Genomic DNA, 16,870 nt, shown 5'->3' on the forward strand with positions numbered 1-16,870 from the left:
CCGTCGATGCATCATCACTTCGGCCTGCCTGATTTCCTGTGACATCGTCTGTTTGAGCTCTCAGCCCATGTGACCGGACTCGGCCAATCAGAGCGTCCGATGCGCTGATGCGAGAGAGCTGCTTGCGTGTTTAATCTGAGCTGCGTACTTCTTCATATCTGTATTTGTTTGTGACTCCCTGAGCCTGCAGCATGCTTGATGTCAAATCCACTGATGATGATTAGTGTATTCATGTACCACAGTATTCACCAGCTACTTTAGAGAATCAGTGTATTAACAAGAACACTGAGCTCAGTCAGAATCATGTTTAAACACATGCATTCGCTGTTTAACGTGCTCTGAATCAATCTGAATGCACTGACTGCTGCTGTGCTTCATGCTCGCCTCAGTCCACACGTTCAGAAGGGTTTGTCTTTCTGCCATGATCCACAGCGCTTCTGTTATTTGACTTGGCTGCCTGGTTTCTGAAATGAATCTCCCAGAAGGCATTTCTCCTGAGAATGAGTACAGTACAGGCTGGAGGATGGACAGACACTGCTCGAGTATTGTTTAAAGCAAGTAGCAGATGTGTGTTTGAGACGCTGAGGACGTTCCCATGAAACGGTGTTTGATGAGAATAGCACGTGTCTAGAGTAAGACTCTTCATGAGTGTGGATCCGCTCTCCTCCCACAGTCCTTTGCACCTTATGCTTCTGAACCAACTTAAAATATATTAAACATACTGAAGACTAGCTTGTATATCTGTGGAATGAAGAGCTTTTAGAATGTAATATATATATAGAGAGAGAGAAATGAAAAAAGTCAGTGCTCAAAAAATGCTGGGAAATCTATTCACATGTTTATATGAGAAAACAAAATTGAATTTCAAAACCCAAATTTGAATTTCTACTTCGAGAACCTTGATAGAAATTTGGTGGAGTGAAAAATACAATATTTATCTTTCAAATGTAGTACAGTAAAAAAAATAATACTGAAGTAAAGTACAGATACTCAAAAAGTGTCAGTGCTCAAGTGAATGTACTTCATCACGGTGCACCTGAAATCCAGCACAGACTGTAACGTGTATGTGTGATATCTGAATATCTAATCGGTTTAGACAGAAGCATGCATGATACTTCAGCTGTTTTCACATCTAGCTCATTTGAGCACTCCAACAACCAAAAAAAAAGGTCATTTCAAGTGTACTATATGTGAAAATGCTCTTAAAGCATTTAGATTAGGGTGGCCATATTTTAGTTTTCCAAAAAGAGAACAGCGGCTGGGGCGGGGTGGGGGGCTCTTGCTGATATATAAACAGGAGCAATGGCTGTACATAAACTGTGTATGCAGTATAGTATGCAGTACACACAAGCTACTACACCAAAGCATCTCCATGAACACACAGCAGCGGTGTGTATTTCCTCTCATGTGATCCGATCCCAGCCAGATTTCATCTTGATGGAGGAGGAGGAGGATGCTCTGTATCACCTTCACTCAGTGCTGACCGATGACTTCATGACGTGGCCCATTTAAGGACCAATCGGAAATCGCGCCGCGCTCCCTTTAAGAGCAGCTGCATTGCCTGGAGAATAGATGCGCGCGCGTCATGTATCAGTCTCTGTCCTGCTCACTTATGGACCATACAGCGATGCGATGCGCTGGACTCCTCCACACACCTCTGTCGATGGATCTGGAGTAACAGCTCTGGCATCAGATGCAGTGACGCATTTATCGGAGGTGAGATGAATTAGGGGCGCGCGCTCGCGTCCTGAATGAACGGCCCTTCGCTCTCATTCATTACGCGCCGCTTTACCTACATGTACGCGTTCGCATGTGTTTATCTGTGTTTAAGACCTTCGCATGTGCGGGGACTGATGATTAAAGCATAATATGGGTCAAGTCGCTGGTTCAGTGATGGTCATCATCAGTGTTTTCTATCGATGCAAGCGCGCGCGCGCGTGTGTGTGTTATTGATTCAGGCCTCGTGCACCGGCTTCATTCACAGAGATTCACAGCATCATGTACCACCCACCCAATAACAGAGAAGCTGAAATAATCAAATGACGCACGCATGTGTGCACACATGCATAAACCCCCAGCAGCTTTCTGTACACACACGCACGCGCGCGCGCGCAGGGGCCCGAGCATAAAACCATTACAAACGAGCACGCTTCAACAGCATCGAGATATTGGGTTCATGGATATTAATGTGCAATGGAAATGTGTACATGAGATGCTGTAACTGGTTACTTTCCCCCCTCCATTTTTAGTTTATGCAGTTCACTTAAAAAATTGGGTTGACAATAAATTATAACAAACATGCTTCTAATAAACGAGTCTCTCAAATAATATGAGCACAGAGTAAAACAGCATGATACAAGAATTATACAAATATATAATGGTGAATGAAATCGTTCAATTCCTAATTGTCTTAATGTTCATTCAGAGAAAGTAAATCAGTGAACACACTTGGGACAGAACTACAGTATGTGGAAAAGTGAATGTGAGTTAAAACATTGAAAATTAAAATAATGTGATTCAAAATGTGAAGCACAACACCTCAATAGATTTAAAAAATCAACCTGTCTATATATTGGAGAAAGGTTAGTTATAGTATATCTTCACTCTCTTTTACATTTGTGTGTATTTTTTCATCTGTGCTGCAAATATGAGTAAGTGTGTGTGTATAATGATATTTTATGTATAACTTATATTAAATTATCTGTAATTCACTAATATCGCCACCCTGGGCAAAACAGACTCTGTCGTCGTAGTTTTTCACAAAAATATAACCTTTAGTTAAAAGTAAAATTATAAAAAAATAAATGAACATGGAACCAATGAACAAAATTCTTTAAAATATGTGTGACACGTTCTAATGAGTAGAAATGTAACTGAAATAAATTCTGTTTATAACACGTGTAAGCAGGCCGTCACACTTCACCAGGCTCTACATCAGGACACAGTAACAGTGTTGATGAGTTCACAATCAAGTGGAGCTGGAAGAAGCCCGTTTTAATTAAAGCTTAGATTTTTGTCAATATTTCGAAGGAGATAAACACCAGAAGCATGTTTTGCTCATATCTTTCCAAGCGTGCCAGTGTTTGTGGAGGTCACTGTGTTGTACTGATCTGGTGTAACACTCTTGTCTTAATGTCACGTGTTCAGTGAAAGGCTCTGATTTGATTTATTATTTCCAGACAGATGCTGGTCTGTGTGTCTCTGCACTCCGTGTCATTCTCTACATTAAAATAAGTCCTCTGTCCAGAGAGAAGAGACTGCTGTGTGTCTGAAAAGTGATTAATTGTGCAAAGTTAGTTTTCTTGTATTTGACAGTAATCTCACTGTGCACTCTTCGCTCTGTCTGTCGCTGTTTTAGGGCACTTGTGTCCTTCTCCTGACGGTGCTGTGGCAGAGCGCTTGTGGTCTGCTTAACGTGGTTAATCTTGCAGTAGTTTCAGTCTCCTGACGTTTTGTGTTCTGCTTCTCTTGTTTGTTTATGCCACAACATTTACAACATATATGTTGAGTAAGTGTTGCATGCACCTCATGTAGAAATGGGTGTTTTGTATATTGTTTAAAAAGACAATGTATTTTCTTTAAAAATCTAAGATGATAAATTGTGTTTTTGATCAGTGCAGCTATGGCAGTCATATATTTAAATGTAATGGATCTTATGTTCATGTTATTATGCTTAGGCTTTGTTCACTGAATTAGTTAATGTAATGAAATGTGATTCTCTTGTTGTGGTGACTGATGGTCATTTTTAATGTTTATTGTAAATGTAAGTTTGCATTTCAAAACCACAAATTGGCTTTCATACAAATTCCCACCATGCATATATTAGACGTGCATGTGTGTGTTTATGCCTTTTTTCATAACTATCATGCTCACATTTGATTGCACAATAATGATGAAATGTTCTTTAAGACACACACATAATCTATTCTAAATAAATTCGGACATCTGCTGTAGTGTTTGTTATAGTCTTAACTAGTAGGTGGCGATGTTCCCAGACTTACCTTCAGAGCAGGGTTTCATTGCAGTGCACCAAACTATTGCCATTTTTCTAAAACAGTCTTTTGAAAATCTTTTATTAAATTTGGGCTGAATATCAGCAGAGCGAAGGTTTGTTAAGATTTGGGAAATTTTGTAGAATGGGAGTTGAAAAAAAAACTAATGTAAAAGAGTAGTATGGAAATTTAGCAAAGCCTTCTCAATTGTAAGTTTTGAGCAAAATACAATCAGTATGAGGAAATGAGGAATACTAATTTGCAAACTTGCAGTTTGTTTGGGCTGCTTAAATCTAATACTTGATGAGACTGATTTTCTCAGAAGCAACCCCCCCCCCCCCCCCCACTCAACCCCACCAACTTGTGTTTTTTGGAGGTTGCTTTCCAAATCGACTGACTTGGCTGAGACGTTTGTGAGGCAATGCCAGTCTGAATGACACTTTGGCCACATTTACACTGCAGTTCTTGATGGCTAATTTGGATTTGTTTTTGACTATATTCAATTATTTGGACAACAAGGATATTTTCTCTCAAAAGTGACCCATACTGACAGATTGCCAGGTCTGTGAAACAAAACTAGCCCAATTGTTATTTAAAACTATCCTATTAAATATTACTATTAAAAAAAAATTCCCCACTGACAAGTGTGCCCCTCCATCGAGGGGGGGGGGGGGGGGTTACTTTAATATGTGGACTGAAAAACAATCAACAGTGTAAAAGTAACCCATTTCTGTAGTAAAACCGCAGAATTGGCAACACTGTGCTTTGGCAAAAGTGTCCACATGAGTTGATTTTCTGTTGGAAATATCCAACAGAAAAACACATATCTGAGTCATATCAGATTTATTTCCAAACATGGAAATAAATGCATGAGTCCTGAAACCGTTCTTAGAATTAGGGATGCACCCATCATGATTTTTCATGGACGATTCCGATACCAATTTTTTACAAACAAACTGGCCAATTCCGATACCGATTTCTGATCTTTTTAATTTATTTTTTATCTTTAAGCAACAAACAAGAAAGAAGGAAAGTGTGCATAAACAAGATGTTTATTTGGTATTTAATAGGCCAAACTGGCTTTTGGCTATTGAAAACAATTACCATAACCATCTGAAATTAACAGCTACATTACAGACATCAGCATTTAGCTTTTGTTTTTGAATTGGGTTGAAACTACAGAGAACTGGCCTTAAATTAAAAGATTAACTGTAACATGTGAAATTAAAGGCAATAACTGCATAGTTCTACAAACAACACAATCAACACACATTCAATAAGATGCTTCTTGATCAGCATTCAGTATTTTAGTTTTTAAATTTGGTTTTAAATAAAAAAAAGGTAATGACCAGTGTCTTTATTTACAGACTAAATAAAAGTATGCTATATAAATAGATTATTCCAAAATGATAAAATCAAATAATGTTGGTGTGAATAAAATAAAGATGCAAAGTGTTTTCATTCATCCAATAAAAAAAAAAAAAAATAGGGTAATGATTCACATCTATATTTTTTTCACTTGAGGCAATGAAAATAAATATTCTCTCAAGTAAAAAAATATAGATGTGAATCATTACCCTAAATTTTTTAATTGGATGAATGAAACACTTTTTCTCAGTGTGCTACAGCAGGTGACTTTTAAATCAAATTAAGTCGATGTAATTTTAAGGTAAAATAAAAATAATCAACTGTCGTTTACTTCTGGCTTTTCAAACGTGTACGCAAGTTCCACTTTACAAAGAAAAAAAAAAAAAGTTTCATCACAGTTTAGTCCGTTTTGTTTCTCATCCAACTCGTGAGAAGTTGATCTGAACACACGGTCTACTCGTGTTCAGGGCTCGGACCGGCACAGTATACGCTCGCGCAGCTTTAGTGCGCAGAAAAGGGACTCTTATTTGTGCGGCAGTACACCAACGGCTGATCGCTTCCTGCTATCTGTGCCTCAGACATGTAGCTCTGCATTTCCAATGCTGAACGGCTGCCCGTGTCCTGCGCACAGATTTCCAAATACTTCCACACAAATCACATAGCGAACGATTAAGGAAGACCAAAAACCGGTTCCGATTTATGGCCGGTCAACCGGTGCATCCCTACTTAGAATAACGGAATCCACACACTTTTTTTCTTGATTCCATGTTCATGGGTCATATCCAGTATGTGCCACATGGGATGAATAAAAAGGGTCAATTGATCCATTTTGCTTCACCCTTTAGATTTTGCTTACTGACCTGTCTCTCTCTCTCTCTCTCTCTCTCTCTCTCTCTGTGTGTCAGTGGTTTGCCAGGGCATTGGCATGGCCTAGTAATGAATGGTGACGGGGCTCCCAGCAGCCCGGAGCACTCCTCCTGCACGCTGCCCGACTGGAAGGAGTTCTGTGAGCTTCACGCTCGAGCTTCCGCCGCTGATTTTGCCTACAAGTTCCGGCGATTCATCAGCGAGAACCCATGCTACGACTCACCTGGTGCTGATGCCAATTTCTCGCAACACTTTGCTCAACACTTTCTGACCTGCTTCTCCACCGCCCTCGACCAAGTCCAAGGTCCCGGGTCTCTGGGAGACTCCTCCGCTCTGAAGTACAGCATCGTGCCCTTTGTGGGCATACAGAGCTGCACGCTGCCCCTCAGCCACGACCTCTACCATCGGCGGAAAGACGTGGGGGCCTCAAGCGAATCACTGGATAGCATGGACAGTGGAGGGGGCGGAGCCAGTGGACAGGAACAGCAGACCCCCACCCATAAGATGTCAACTGTGAGCCAATCCAGGAGTTCGGAGGATGTGTCATTGGGACGACGTAAGGCTCGTTTCAAGAAGGGCTTTTCGCTCCGAAACATGAGTCTGAGCGTGGTGGACGGGGTGAAGGAGATCTGGCACCGCAGGGCCTCTCCAGAACCAGACCCCTTGGGGAGCTCCAGGAGGACCAATGGACCCGAGGCCATGGGGTCCGAACACTGGAGCCAGAAGCTGCGGCTCCCGCGGGGCTCTCAGGGCCATAAAGCAGAGCTGTTGGAGATCCAGAGGGAGGGTGCGCTCAGATACATGGTGGCTGATGACAATAACTGTGTGGGGGCGGCGCAGTGGCAGAAATGCAGGCTGCTGTTGAGGAAGACCGCTGCACAAGTGGACGCAGGAGAGAAGTTCCAGCTGGAGTTCTACGTTCCACCAAAGGTAGAACTGCACTCTGATTAAACTCTTATGACAGTCTGTGGGTTATGGGAAGAAAAACTGATTATTCTTAAACAGCAGAGCCCTTCAGCCCTGCTCCTGGAGACCCACTGTCCTATAGAGTTAGGCTCCAACCCTTATCAACACCAGGTAATCAAGGTGTTCAGGATGAACTGAAAAGGTTGGAACTAGACATAGGTCTGGGACACACCAGACAATTTTCAAATCTTAATCCATTTTTAAACTAGACCACAGATATTATGACCGTTTTAACCGATTTTAAACATTTTAATCCTCTTAATGCACACACTAGATGATTCGCCCCGACCACAACGCCACACACTTGTTGATTTTTGGAATAATTTCACAGTGACTTACGTGACTTAAAGGGGTAATCGGATGCCCATGTTCCACAAGCTGTTATGATTCTTTAGTGTCTTAGTGAAAAGTCTGTAACATATTTTGGTTAAAATTTCTGAACGGTAGTGTTAAAAACTCTTGTTTTACCCTGTCAAAAAACGCTCTTTTCAGAGCAGGTGTGTAGGAGCTAAAGTCTGCAGGATGGTAGCTCTCCAGGAGCAAGTTTGAAAACCGCTGGTTTGGATGAAGCGGTCTATAACAGGTGAAAAAGAACAGAGGTGGGCAATGACCTAGAGTACAGTGGTTCCCAATCCTGGTCCTGGAGAACCCCAAACACTGAAATAAGAGAGCCATTCAAAATGTGCAGTGTTGGGGGTTCTCCAGGACCAAAATTGGGAACCATTGGCTTAGTAAAAGTAACATGCTAACAACAAAAATATATATATATTAGTGAGAGTCTAAGTGTGCGGAGGTGGCAGTTATAGTGTTCCTGTGGTGGATGAAGAGCTGTTGGTTGATAAGTACCGTATTTTCCGGACTATAAGTCACACTTTTTTTGATAGTTTGGCTGGTCCTTCGACAAATAGTCAGGTGCGACTTATTTATCAAAATTAATTTGACATGAACCGAGAGAAATGAACCAAGAGAAAAGAACCAAGAGAAAACATTACCGTCTCCAGCCGCCAGAGGGCGCTCTATGCTGCTCAGTGCTCCTGTAGTCTACACTGAACACATACGGTAATGGTAATGGACGGTAATGTTTTCTCTTGGTTCTTTGGTCTAAATAAATGCGACTTATAGTCCAAACTTATATATGTTTTTATCCTCATCATGGCGTATTTTTTGACTGATGCGACTTAAACTCAGGTGCGATTTATAGTCCGAAAAATACGGTAGTCTGATGGCTTGAAAATAAAAGCTGTTTGCCAGTCTAGCTGTCTGTGTTTGGATGCAACGGTACGGTAATGACACAGCCAGGTGGAGTGTGTGTCTCACTCAAACAGCGTGCTCGGTAAAAAAAGCTGTAAAGCCAGTGATGAGCTCAGCTGTTTTCACCACTTCCTGAAGAGCTTTACATCTGGAATAAGAGTTTCTGCCCTATCATACAGCAATTCAGCCTGTGATGCTGTGGTTCTTCTCTAGTGCTCAAAACTTGTTCACTTTCTGCATTCAAGTTGATGATAGATGCGAGAACCATCAAGGTTTGTGCATGTGGTTTCTTCTCCTTTATGAATGCTGCTCACAAACGTTCTCACGTGTTTGACACATTCAGATAAGAGAGGACAAGATTTTGACTTAAACTATGGTTTGTTTGTCATGTAAAGCAATCATATTAATTCAGAAGGCTCTGAATAATGCTCAAGAATCATATTAACTACTTTAATGGTTCTTTTATCTTCTTTTAGGAGCTTGACCGTCACACTCTAAGCATTCCTGTAAAAAATAGCCTAAACACATTAAAAGTAAATGGCATGATGTTCTTGAACCCTTTGGAGTATATGCATGGTTTTGGTCTCCTTTGAAAGGTGACACGTACTTTGTTTCCGGTACGATACCGATGCTTTTAAAGGCCAGTATCATTGATACCGATACGATATCTCGGAACTAAACTTTTAAATCATGGGTAATGATAACCACTTGATTTTACGTTTAAAACACATTTTAACATTCAATACGGCTTAACTTATTAGTTGTTGTTTTCTTTTCTTTTTTTTACAAATGGTTCAAATGTGATTTTTGTTTACACGTGATTCAAATCTACAAATACTAGAATTGAACTATGGTCACTTTAGTAAAACCATGGTTCATTTTCATAAGGGACTGACACTGGAAGGCTGATGCATGTATAAAATGCAACCTTTTTACTTTGACAGTGTCTGATTTCTGTTAACATTACAGAATAGAACATGATCAGTATTATCTTAACATTCAATTTATGTAATTGCACAATTAACCATGTAGGCTACAATTTAAATTTCTTTATTAACAACTCAAAAATATGTTGTTTTTTTCTTTCTTTCCTCTGATAAGCATTGTTTAGGGCTATTTACATGTTGGAAAAAAATAGATTTTGGGAAGCTGATCTTTTAGCATCGTACACAAACACTGAGAACCACTGGTTTAGGTTTAGGTTTAGGAATTGGTTGGTTTTTAGTCTACTCTCATGTCGCCAGACCTCTGACTAAAAGACAAGGCTGAGACCTCCACTTTCCCATGAAGAAGCCGTCTGATTGGACAGCCGTATTTGTTTGGTGTGTGTTTAAGTCTGGAACTTCCTGAGATGCAGGAGTTTTTCCTTTGATGTGCTGATTGACTGATAAACTGATAAAAAATAAAACCTTCTGTGGTCTCTCTGCCAGAAGTATTGTTAGTGGAACTGCTTTTCCAGCGAACAGGACCTCAAAATGTGATATTTGCCAGTCTACTTTTCATCATTTGTCATTTGGTGTTTGACTCCACTCGAGGACAAACGTTGTGGTTCATGAGTAGTTATTTGAGTAGATTGAGTTAGTCTAGTGTAGCTTCACACATGAAGTGATTTCACTAGGAACAGATGAACCGGACATATGTTCGTAGCAATGTTTTCCTCATTAAAAATGAGTCAGATCCGGCCTCTTAAAAAATCCTGTTCCGCATTTTGGTTTAGCTTCAGAAAGGTTTAGAGAGATTTTGGGAAGCCTATCTCAGAGCGATTTGGGTCCCTCAAGACAGTGCTAATGACTTCCTTTTCCGGAACAAACTAAAGACAGGGTAAAAATATCCACGCTAACAACAACAAAAACATCCGAGCTAAGCTCCAGTCTGTCTTCATGTGTCCCCACAGCGCTCAGAAACGAATAAAGCACATTATAATGACCGTAAGTGAGATCCCCTGAACAAATAATGCAGGCGAAAGCACATGAGAGACTTCAGCTTCAGTCATCAGTTTCACTCTGATGTTTTCAGAGCAACATCCCCTTTCCTTTTAAACAAGACTATAGACCGAGTTACGGTCCAGTGTACATACACACTGTCTTCTGCTGATCATGTGCATCTGTTTTTATGACTTGCAATTATATTTATTATGTAAATTGTGCTGATTCCAAACTGTTGGTCTGTACTGTATGTATGTATAAGCCTCTTCAGACAGCATGACAGTAGCACATTGTGTTCTCTTTTGCCAACAAAAACACACAAAATTATGCCAAAATGCCCATTTGTGCCAAGTAAGCAGTCTTACATTAGTTAAGAAGTCCTATATGAGCTGTGAGGAAATGGGATGTGTGTCAGGTTTTAAAGAGACAGCGCTGCTTCTGAAGTGAACCCTGCTGCAGTCTGTTACTGATGGAAATCAGTGAGAAACAAATCTCTTACTGCTCGATTCACTTTTGTTGCTTGAAACAAGCTATGAGATATTACATTTAGTCAATTTATTCAATGCATAATTGCATTATAATAACTCCATTATATTTCTCAAAGCCTGTTAGTTGTTTAAAATAATGTCTTTTAGTAAGACTGTAATTTTGAATGGCCAATATTGCAATTAATAGAGACATTAGCAGTATTGGTATCAATGATACCGGCCATCATTAATAAATAAAAAGATGCCATTAAACACATAATTCAAATATATAATCTTTGTCATTTCTTCAGTCATTTAGAGATTCAGTGTCAAACTATAACAATGTAGGATGCTATTAATAGCGATGTAAATACAGAAAAAAAATGTGTTTAATTAAAAGATTAATATACTGTCAGCATATATATATATATATATATATATATATATATATATATATATATATATACACACACACACAATATTTGCATGCTAATCGTTTTGTATTCTGTCAGTTGTATTTTTATTTATTATGCAATTAACAAAAGCAAAAAAGACCTTTAACACTGGCTTGCGCTATTTTTTTTTTTTTTTTGCTAATCTGTTTTCTATTTTGTTTTCTTTAAATATATATATATATATATATATATATATATATATATATATATATATATATATATTTATTTATTAAGCCCTTGCTGAGTGTACTGTGTTAATCTAACTGAGACTTGTTATAGCACTTATATATCATTGCTGTTTTGTTGTTTTTGATTTGCTTCCACTGTCATCTGTAAGTAGATAAAAGCGTCTGCTAAATGAATGAATGTAAATACACAGTCCTTATTGTTGAGCGCTGCAGAGCCACACAGCACTCAGTCAATTTGGTGTTGTATATGATGCATACGTGAATGGCATTGACTTGTGTTTGTAGTCATCTAAACCCAAAGTGAGCATCCCTCTGTCTGCGATCGTGGAGGTGAGGACCACCATGCCTCTAGAGATGCCCGACAAAGACAACACCTTCGTGCTCAAGGTATTAGATATGTATGCTCACACATCTGACTTGTCTTTGAGTTAGCGATGTTAGCGAGTGGCTGTGGATCAGAGCTGTCAGTTCAGACTGGTGTTGTGTGGTCCATCGCAGGTAGAGAATGGAGCCGAATACATTCTGGAGACCATCGACTCTCTGCAGAAGAACTCGTGGGTGGCAGACATCCAGGACTGCATTGACCCCGGGTGAGACTCGTCTGCTGAGGAAACACGGTCACAACACATCAGCAGCATCATGGAACACCTGTGTGTGTGTGTGTGTGTGTGTGTGTTTCAGGGACAGCGGGGATGACATCGAGCTGGCGTCGTGTGCTCACAGTCAGCCGCACAGAGACGTCTCTCTCTCGCTGGTGTCCTCCTGCAGCTGTGAGCTCCTGTGTGACGGTACGGAGCTGCTCCGATGCCTGCAGTCTTCTGTGTGTGTGTGTGTGTGTGTCCTAACGCTGTGGATGTGCTCAGGGTCACATCGGGGGTCTGAGCGGCTGTGCTCTGTGGCTGCTGATCAGGAGCCGCCCGTCACCCAGCACCCCTCACACGTCCCGCTGGAGCACTTCCTGCGGTCGCCAGAGCCCCAGGACACCAGCACATCATCAGGTACATCAGAACTCAATTACGTTCATGTTAAAGAGCAAAGACTTCAGAGTTTTGGATCGGAAACTTCTGGTTTCGTGATTTTTACTCATTATTATCCCATCTACACATCTACACACACACACACACACACACCATTCACCCTGCTCCTGTTGTTTAGGAAGCCCAGGTGAGACTCCAGGGGAAGCGGACGGAGACCCCAGTTTGGCGGGTTACCCATGGTTCCACGGGACGCTGTCTCGGGTGCGGGCGGCCCAGCTGGTCCTCGCCGGCGGGGCACAGAGTCACGGTCTGTTTGTGATCCGTCAGAGCGAGACGCGTCCCGGAGAATACGTCCTCACCTTCAACTTCCAGGGCAAAGCCAAGGTGAGCGCGCTCCTGGCGTCTGAGCAGACCTCGTCCTGCAGGAGACGTGCTGCTCTTCAGGACTGTCCTGAACCAGACTCACATAGATGCAGTGTACTGGAGAATATCCATACATATTTGTAGAAATAGACAAAAAAACATTGTATGGGTAAAAATTATAGATTTTTCTTTCATGCCAAAGATCATTAGGATATTAAGTAAAGATCTTGTTCCATGAAGATATTTAGTAATCTCCTACTGTAAATATATCAAAACTTCATTTCTGATTAGTAATATGCATTGCTAAGAACTTAATTTGAACAACTTCAAAGATGATTTTCTCAATATTTAGATTTTTCTGCTCCCTCAGATTCCAGATTTATAATAGTTGTATCTCAGACAAATATTGTCCTCCGAACAAACCACACATCAATGTATAAATCTCAATTTGGAAAAATGGACCCTTATGACGTGTTTTGTGGTCCAGGGTCTCATATGTAAATATGTGTATGTATTTATATGCGTGTTTGTGTACTGTATATGTTTCTCCTCGCACTGCAAAAAATAATTTTTCCGTACTTCACATTGTTGTCTTGTTTCAGATTACAAATATCTATGACTTTTTTTTTTTTTTCAGTTTGATAGTTTTTGCTCAAAACAATAAAAGAAATCTGCCCATGGAGTAAGAAACTATTTTAATTTAAGGGGAAACAGGATTATTTTTCACGCCCCATTGGCAGATATGTTTTTCTTGTTTTAAGCAAAAACTAACAAAATTATGATTTTTTTTTATTTTTTTTGTAAATGCGTCTTGATTCGAGAATGTTTATATATTTATACTATGAAACAAGAAAATCTCTTTTTCTAGTGTCATAATTGTTTACATTATATAAGAATGATATAAATATGAAGACATAGAGCCCATATTAGTCCAGATGTATGTGTAATATCAGTGAATGAGGAGGCAGTCAGCAGGAGGATGATGATGATGATGATGATGATGTGTGTTTGGCAGCACCTGCGGTTGTCTGTGAACGACAGCGGTCAGTGTCACGTTCATCACCTGTGGTTCCAGACGGTCACAGACATGTTACGACACTTTCACGAGCATCCCATCCCACTCGAGTCCAGCGGCTCCACCGACATCACGCTGCGCTCCTACGTTCAGGTCCAGCGCTCGGCCTCAGGTACACACACACACGCACAAACACACACACACACACACACACACTCACACACACACGCACGCACACACACGCACACACACACTCGCACACACACGCACTCACACACACGCACACACACACGCGCACACACACGCACACACACACACGCACTCACACGCACGCACAAACACCCACACACACGCTCACACACACGCACACACACGCACACACACGCACGCACACACACGCACGCACAAACACCCACACACACGCTCACATACACGCACGCACACACACACGCGCACACACACGCACACACACACACGCACAAACACCCACACACACGCTCACACACACGCGCACACACACGCACTCACACACACGCACACACACGCACACACACGCACGCACACACACGCACGCACAAACACCCACACACACGCACGCACACACACACACACACACGCACTCACACGCACGCACAAACACCCACACACACGCTCACACACACGCACGCACACACACACGCACACACACACACACACACACCTGTGAGGACTCGTGAGAGCACATTATCATCTGGTTATATCGCTGAGCTCCAGGGACTGTCCAAGCTGAACAGGAGTCTGGTCCACATTGCAGCTTATTCTGGTCAAAGAACGGCCATTTAGACGAGAAGCCTGGCATAAAGTGACTTTTTAGAGTTCGATGCATTTAAACCAGAAGTCATCTGATTTTAAGCTCAGTTTCTGAACCCGGTGGCACAGAGTTGCTCTTGTTTTAATCAGAAACTCAGAAAACAAGACTTCTTAAATGAACTCATGTTGCTTCTCAAGTAAAAGCATCTTGATTTAAGATATCTTTAGGCTTTTGCACTGGAAAACAAGACGTGAATATTGAGGAACACATCACTTTTTTTACAGTGAGGTCAGATGGTACAGTAAAAGTTACTTCCTTGTTCTTGTGTTTATTTACTTTTGCTAATACGAGACATTAACATTTAGAGACCATATTCACGTATCATTCAATTTAATTTATTGCTTAAATATCCTTTATCTGGTCTTAAATAGTCTTAATTTTAAAACCGTTAGAAGTGTCATTTAATAATTTCCCTATAGAATAAAGCTCGATGTTTTGAGAGAGCTTCATTCCTGTGTTCCTTATACTAAACATATTACATAATAACAGTTCTGGATGAAAACCACCTCGTAGACCACTAGATCCAGATCCAGAGTCCAGAGAATAACTTGACTATTTTGTCTAATGTAGTTAGTTGTGTTTTTGGTGGATGTGATTGTGGAGTGCATGAGTGAGATGTGTTCCTCAGGTGTGTGCGTGAGTCTCTGTCTGAAGCGTGATGTGACCTGTGTGTGTACAGGTGTGTTCCTCAGGTGTGTGTGTGTGTGTTTGTGTTTGAGTCTCTCTCTCTGAAGTGTGATGTGACCTGTGGTCTGCACAGGTGTGTTCCTCAGGTGTGTGTGTGTGTGTGTGTGTGTGTGTGAGTCTCTCTCTCTGAAGCGTGATGTGACCTGTGGTCTGCACAGGTGTGGCGTCTCCTCCCCCCGTCCCAGCTGCCCCGCGGGACGCCTCTGTCTGTTGGGCCGAGTCGACGCAGGTAAGTCATCAGCTGTCGGACGCAGTGCTGTCGTCGAGCTCGTCCTCGTCTCCGATGGCTCAGCCGGCCGCAGGAGCACTGATGGGCCGCAGCAGCAGCGCAGAGAGACTCCTGGAGCCCGGGGCCGGAGCCGGAGCCGGAGCCGGGGCCGAGGACTACCACGACAGCGAGGGCACGCGCCGGACTCGAGCCGTGGAGAACCAGTACTCCTTCTACTGATGTCCTGAGGATCTGCTCCAGTCACACCTCTAACTAACTGCAGATCTGTCCCTTGTGCTGTCTGCTTTCATTTACCACAGGGGTTTCTGAAAGAGTCTCTTCTATCCCTTTTTTTTTAAATGTATCAAAGTTTCCATAAAAATATTGTGCAGCACAACTGTTCAACATTGATGATAATCAGAAATGTTTCTTGAGCAGTAAATGATCATATTATTCTGATTTCTGAAGATCATGTGACACTGAAGACTGGAGGAATGATGCTGAAAATACAGCGGAGCATCACAGAAATACATTACACTTTAACACAGATTCACACAGAAAACAGCTGATTTACAATAAAATAATATTTCATTATATTAGTGTTTTTGATCAAATATATTCAGCCTTTAGTGAGCAGAAGAGACTCTTTCACAAACCTCTATCTTATGGACAGTAGTTTTTCAAAGGTTTAGCAATTCATTCGTGTTATTTTGAACCTGGGCTTTCTTGACGTATTCAGTTTGAAAACCGTTTCTACTTGTATTTTTTTTCCAGTTTTACTGTATTTTTTCATTTACCAAACGCAGCCTTGGTAAGACATCTTTCAGAAAACATGAACAATATTATTTATTCCAAACTCTTTACCAGTAGTGTAGTCCCACCACATGATCTGAGAGCCGCTGTGTTCGACCCTCAGTCCGTCAGACGCTCAGTGTTCATGTCTTCTTCAGGTGTTTCAGTGACAGGAAACACCTCACATCATCGTACAGCTGAGCAGGAAGTCTTCAGTCTTCATCAGGACTCATGCGTCTGCACCTGATTCAGTGAGATCTGCGTGGTTTGAGGACGACATCAGTTCTTCACTCGGCTCTTCAGCTGTGTTCCTGAGGCGTGTGGCTAGCAACGTTACCTTTATGCTACTCATATTGTAATTATGTTCACCTGTTTGGCCACACATTACTGTAATATTAGTCATTTAGGACATTGATGTACTGTTTCTGTTGAGTTATACATGTGATATTAATTTTTTTTATCTGTAATTTTCCAATGGTGGCCAAAAGCGCAAAAGAAG

General features: G+C 41.3%; 1 protein-coding gene across 1 annotated transcript; it reads left to right on the plus strand.

Annotated features, from left to right (window-relative positions):
* The first annotated feature begins 1,051 nt into the window (after nt 1–1,051).
* LOC113058219 (SH2B adapter protein 2-like) lies at nt 1,052–15,987 on the plus strand. The gene is made up of 9 exons (XM_026225912.1): nt 1,052–1,716; nt 6,266–7,157; nt 11,765–11,866; nt 11,978–12,069; nt 12,161–12,267; nt 12,343–12,477; nt 12,635–12,840; nt 13,835–14,006; nt 15,530–15,987. Exons 2-9 carry the CDS (start codon nt 6,297–6,299, stop codon nt 15,817–15,819), a joined length of 1,965 nt encoding a protein of 654 aa, XP_026081697.1. The 5' UTR covers nt 1,052–1,716; nt 6,266–6,296; the 3' UTR covers nt 15,820–15,987.
* Nucleotides 15,988–16,870: the final 883 nt, after the last annotated feature.

Source organism: Carassius auratus, chromosome 40 (genome assembly GCF_003368295.1).
Source record: "Carassius auratus strain Wakin chromosome 40, ASM336829v1, whole genome shotgun sequence".
Lineage (NCBI taxonomy): Eukaryota > Metazoa > Chordata > Actinopteri > Cypriniformes > Cyprinidae > Carassius > Carassius auratus.

Coding starts and splice junctions, on each gene's coding strand:
- LOC113058219 (XM_026225912.1), top strand. CDS start 6,297: ATGAATGGTGACGGGGCTCCCAGCAGCCCGGAGCACTCCTCCTGCACG. Junction 11,867..11,977: donor ACAACACCTTCGTGCTCAAG/GTATTAGATATG, acceptor GGTCCATCGCAG/GTAGAGAATGGAGCCGAATA. Junction 12,841..13,834: donor ACTTCCAGGGCAAAGCCAAG/GTGAGCGCGCTC, acceptor TGTGTTTGGCAG/CACCTGCGGTTGTCTGTGAA.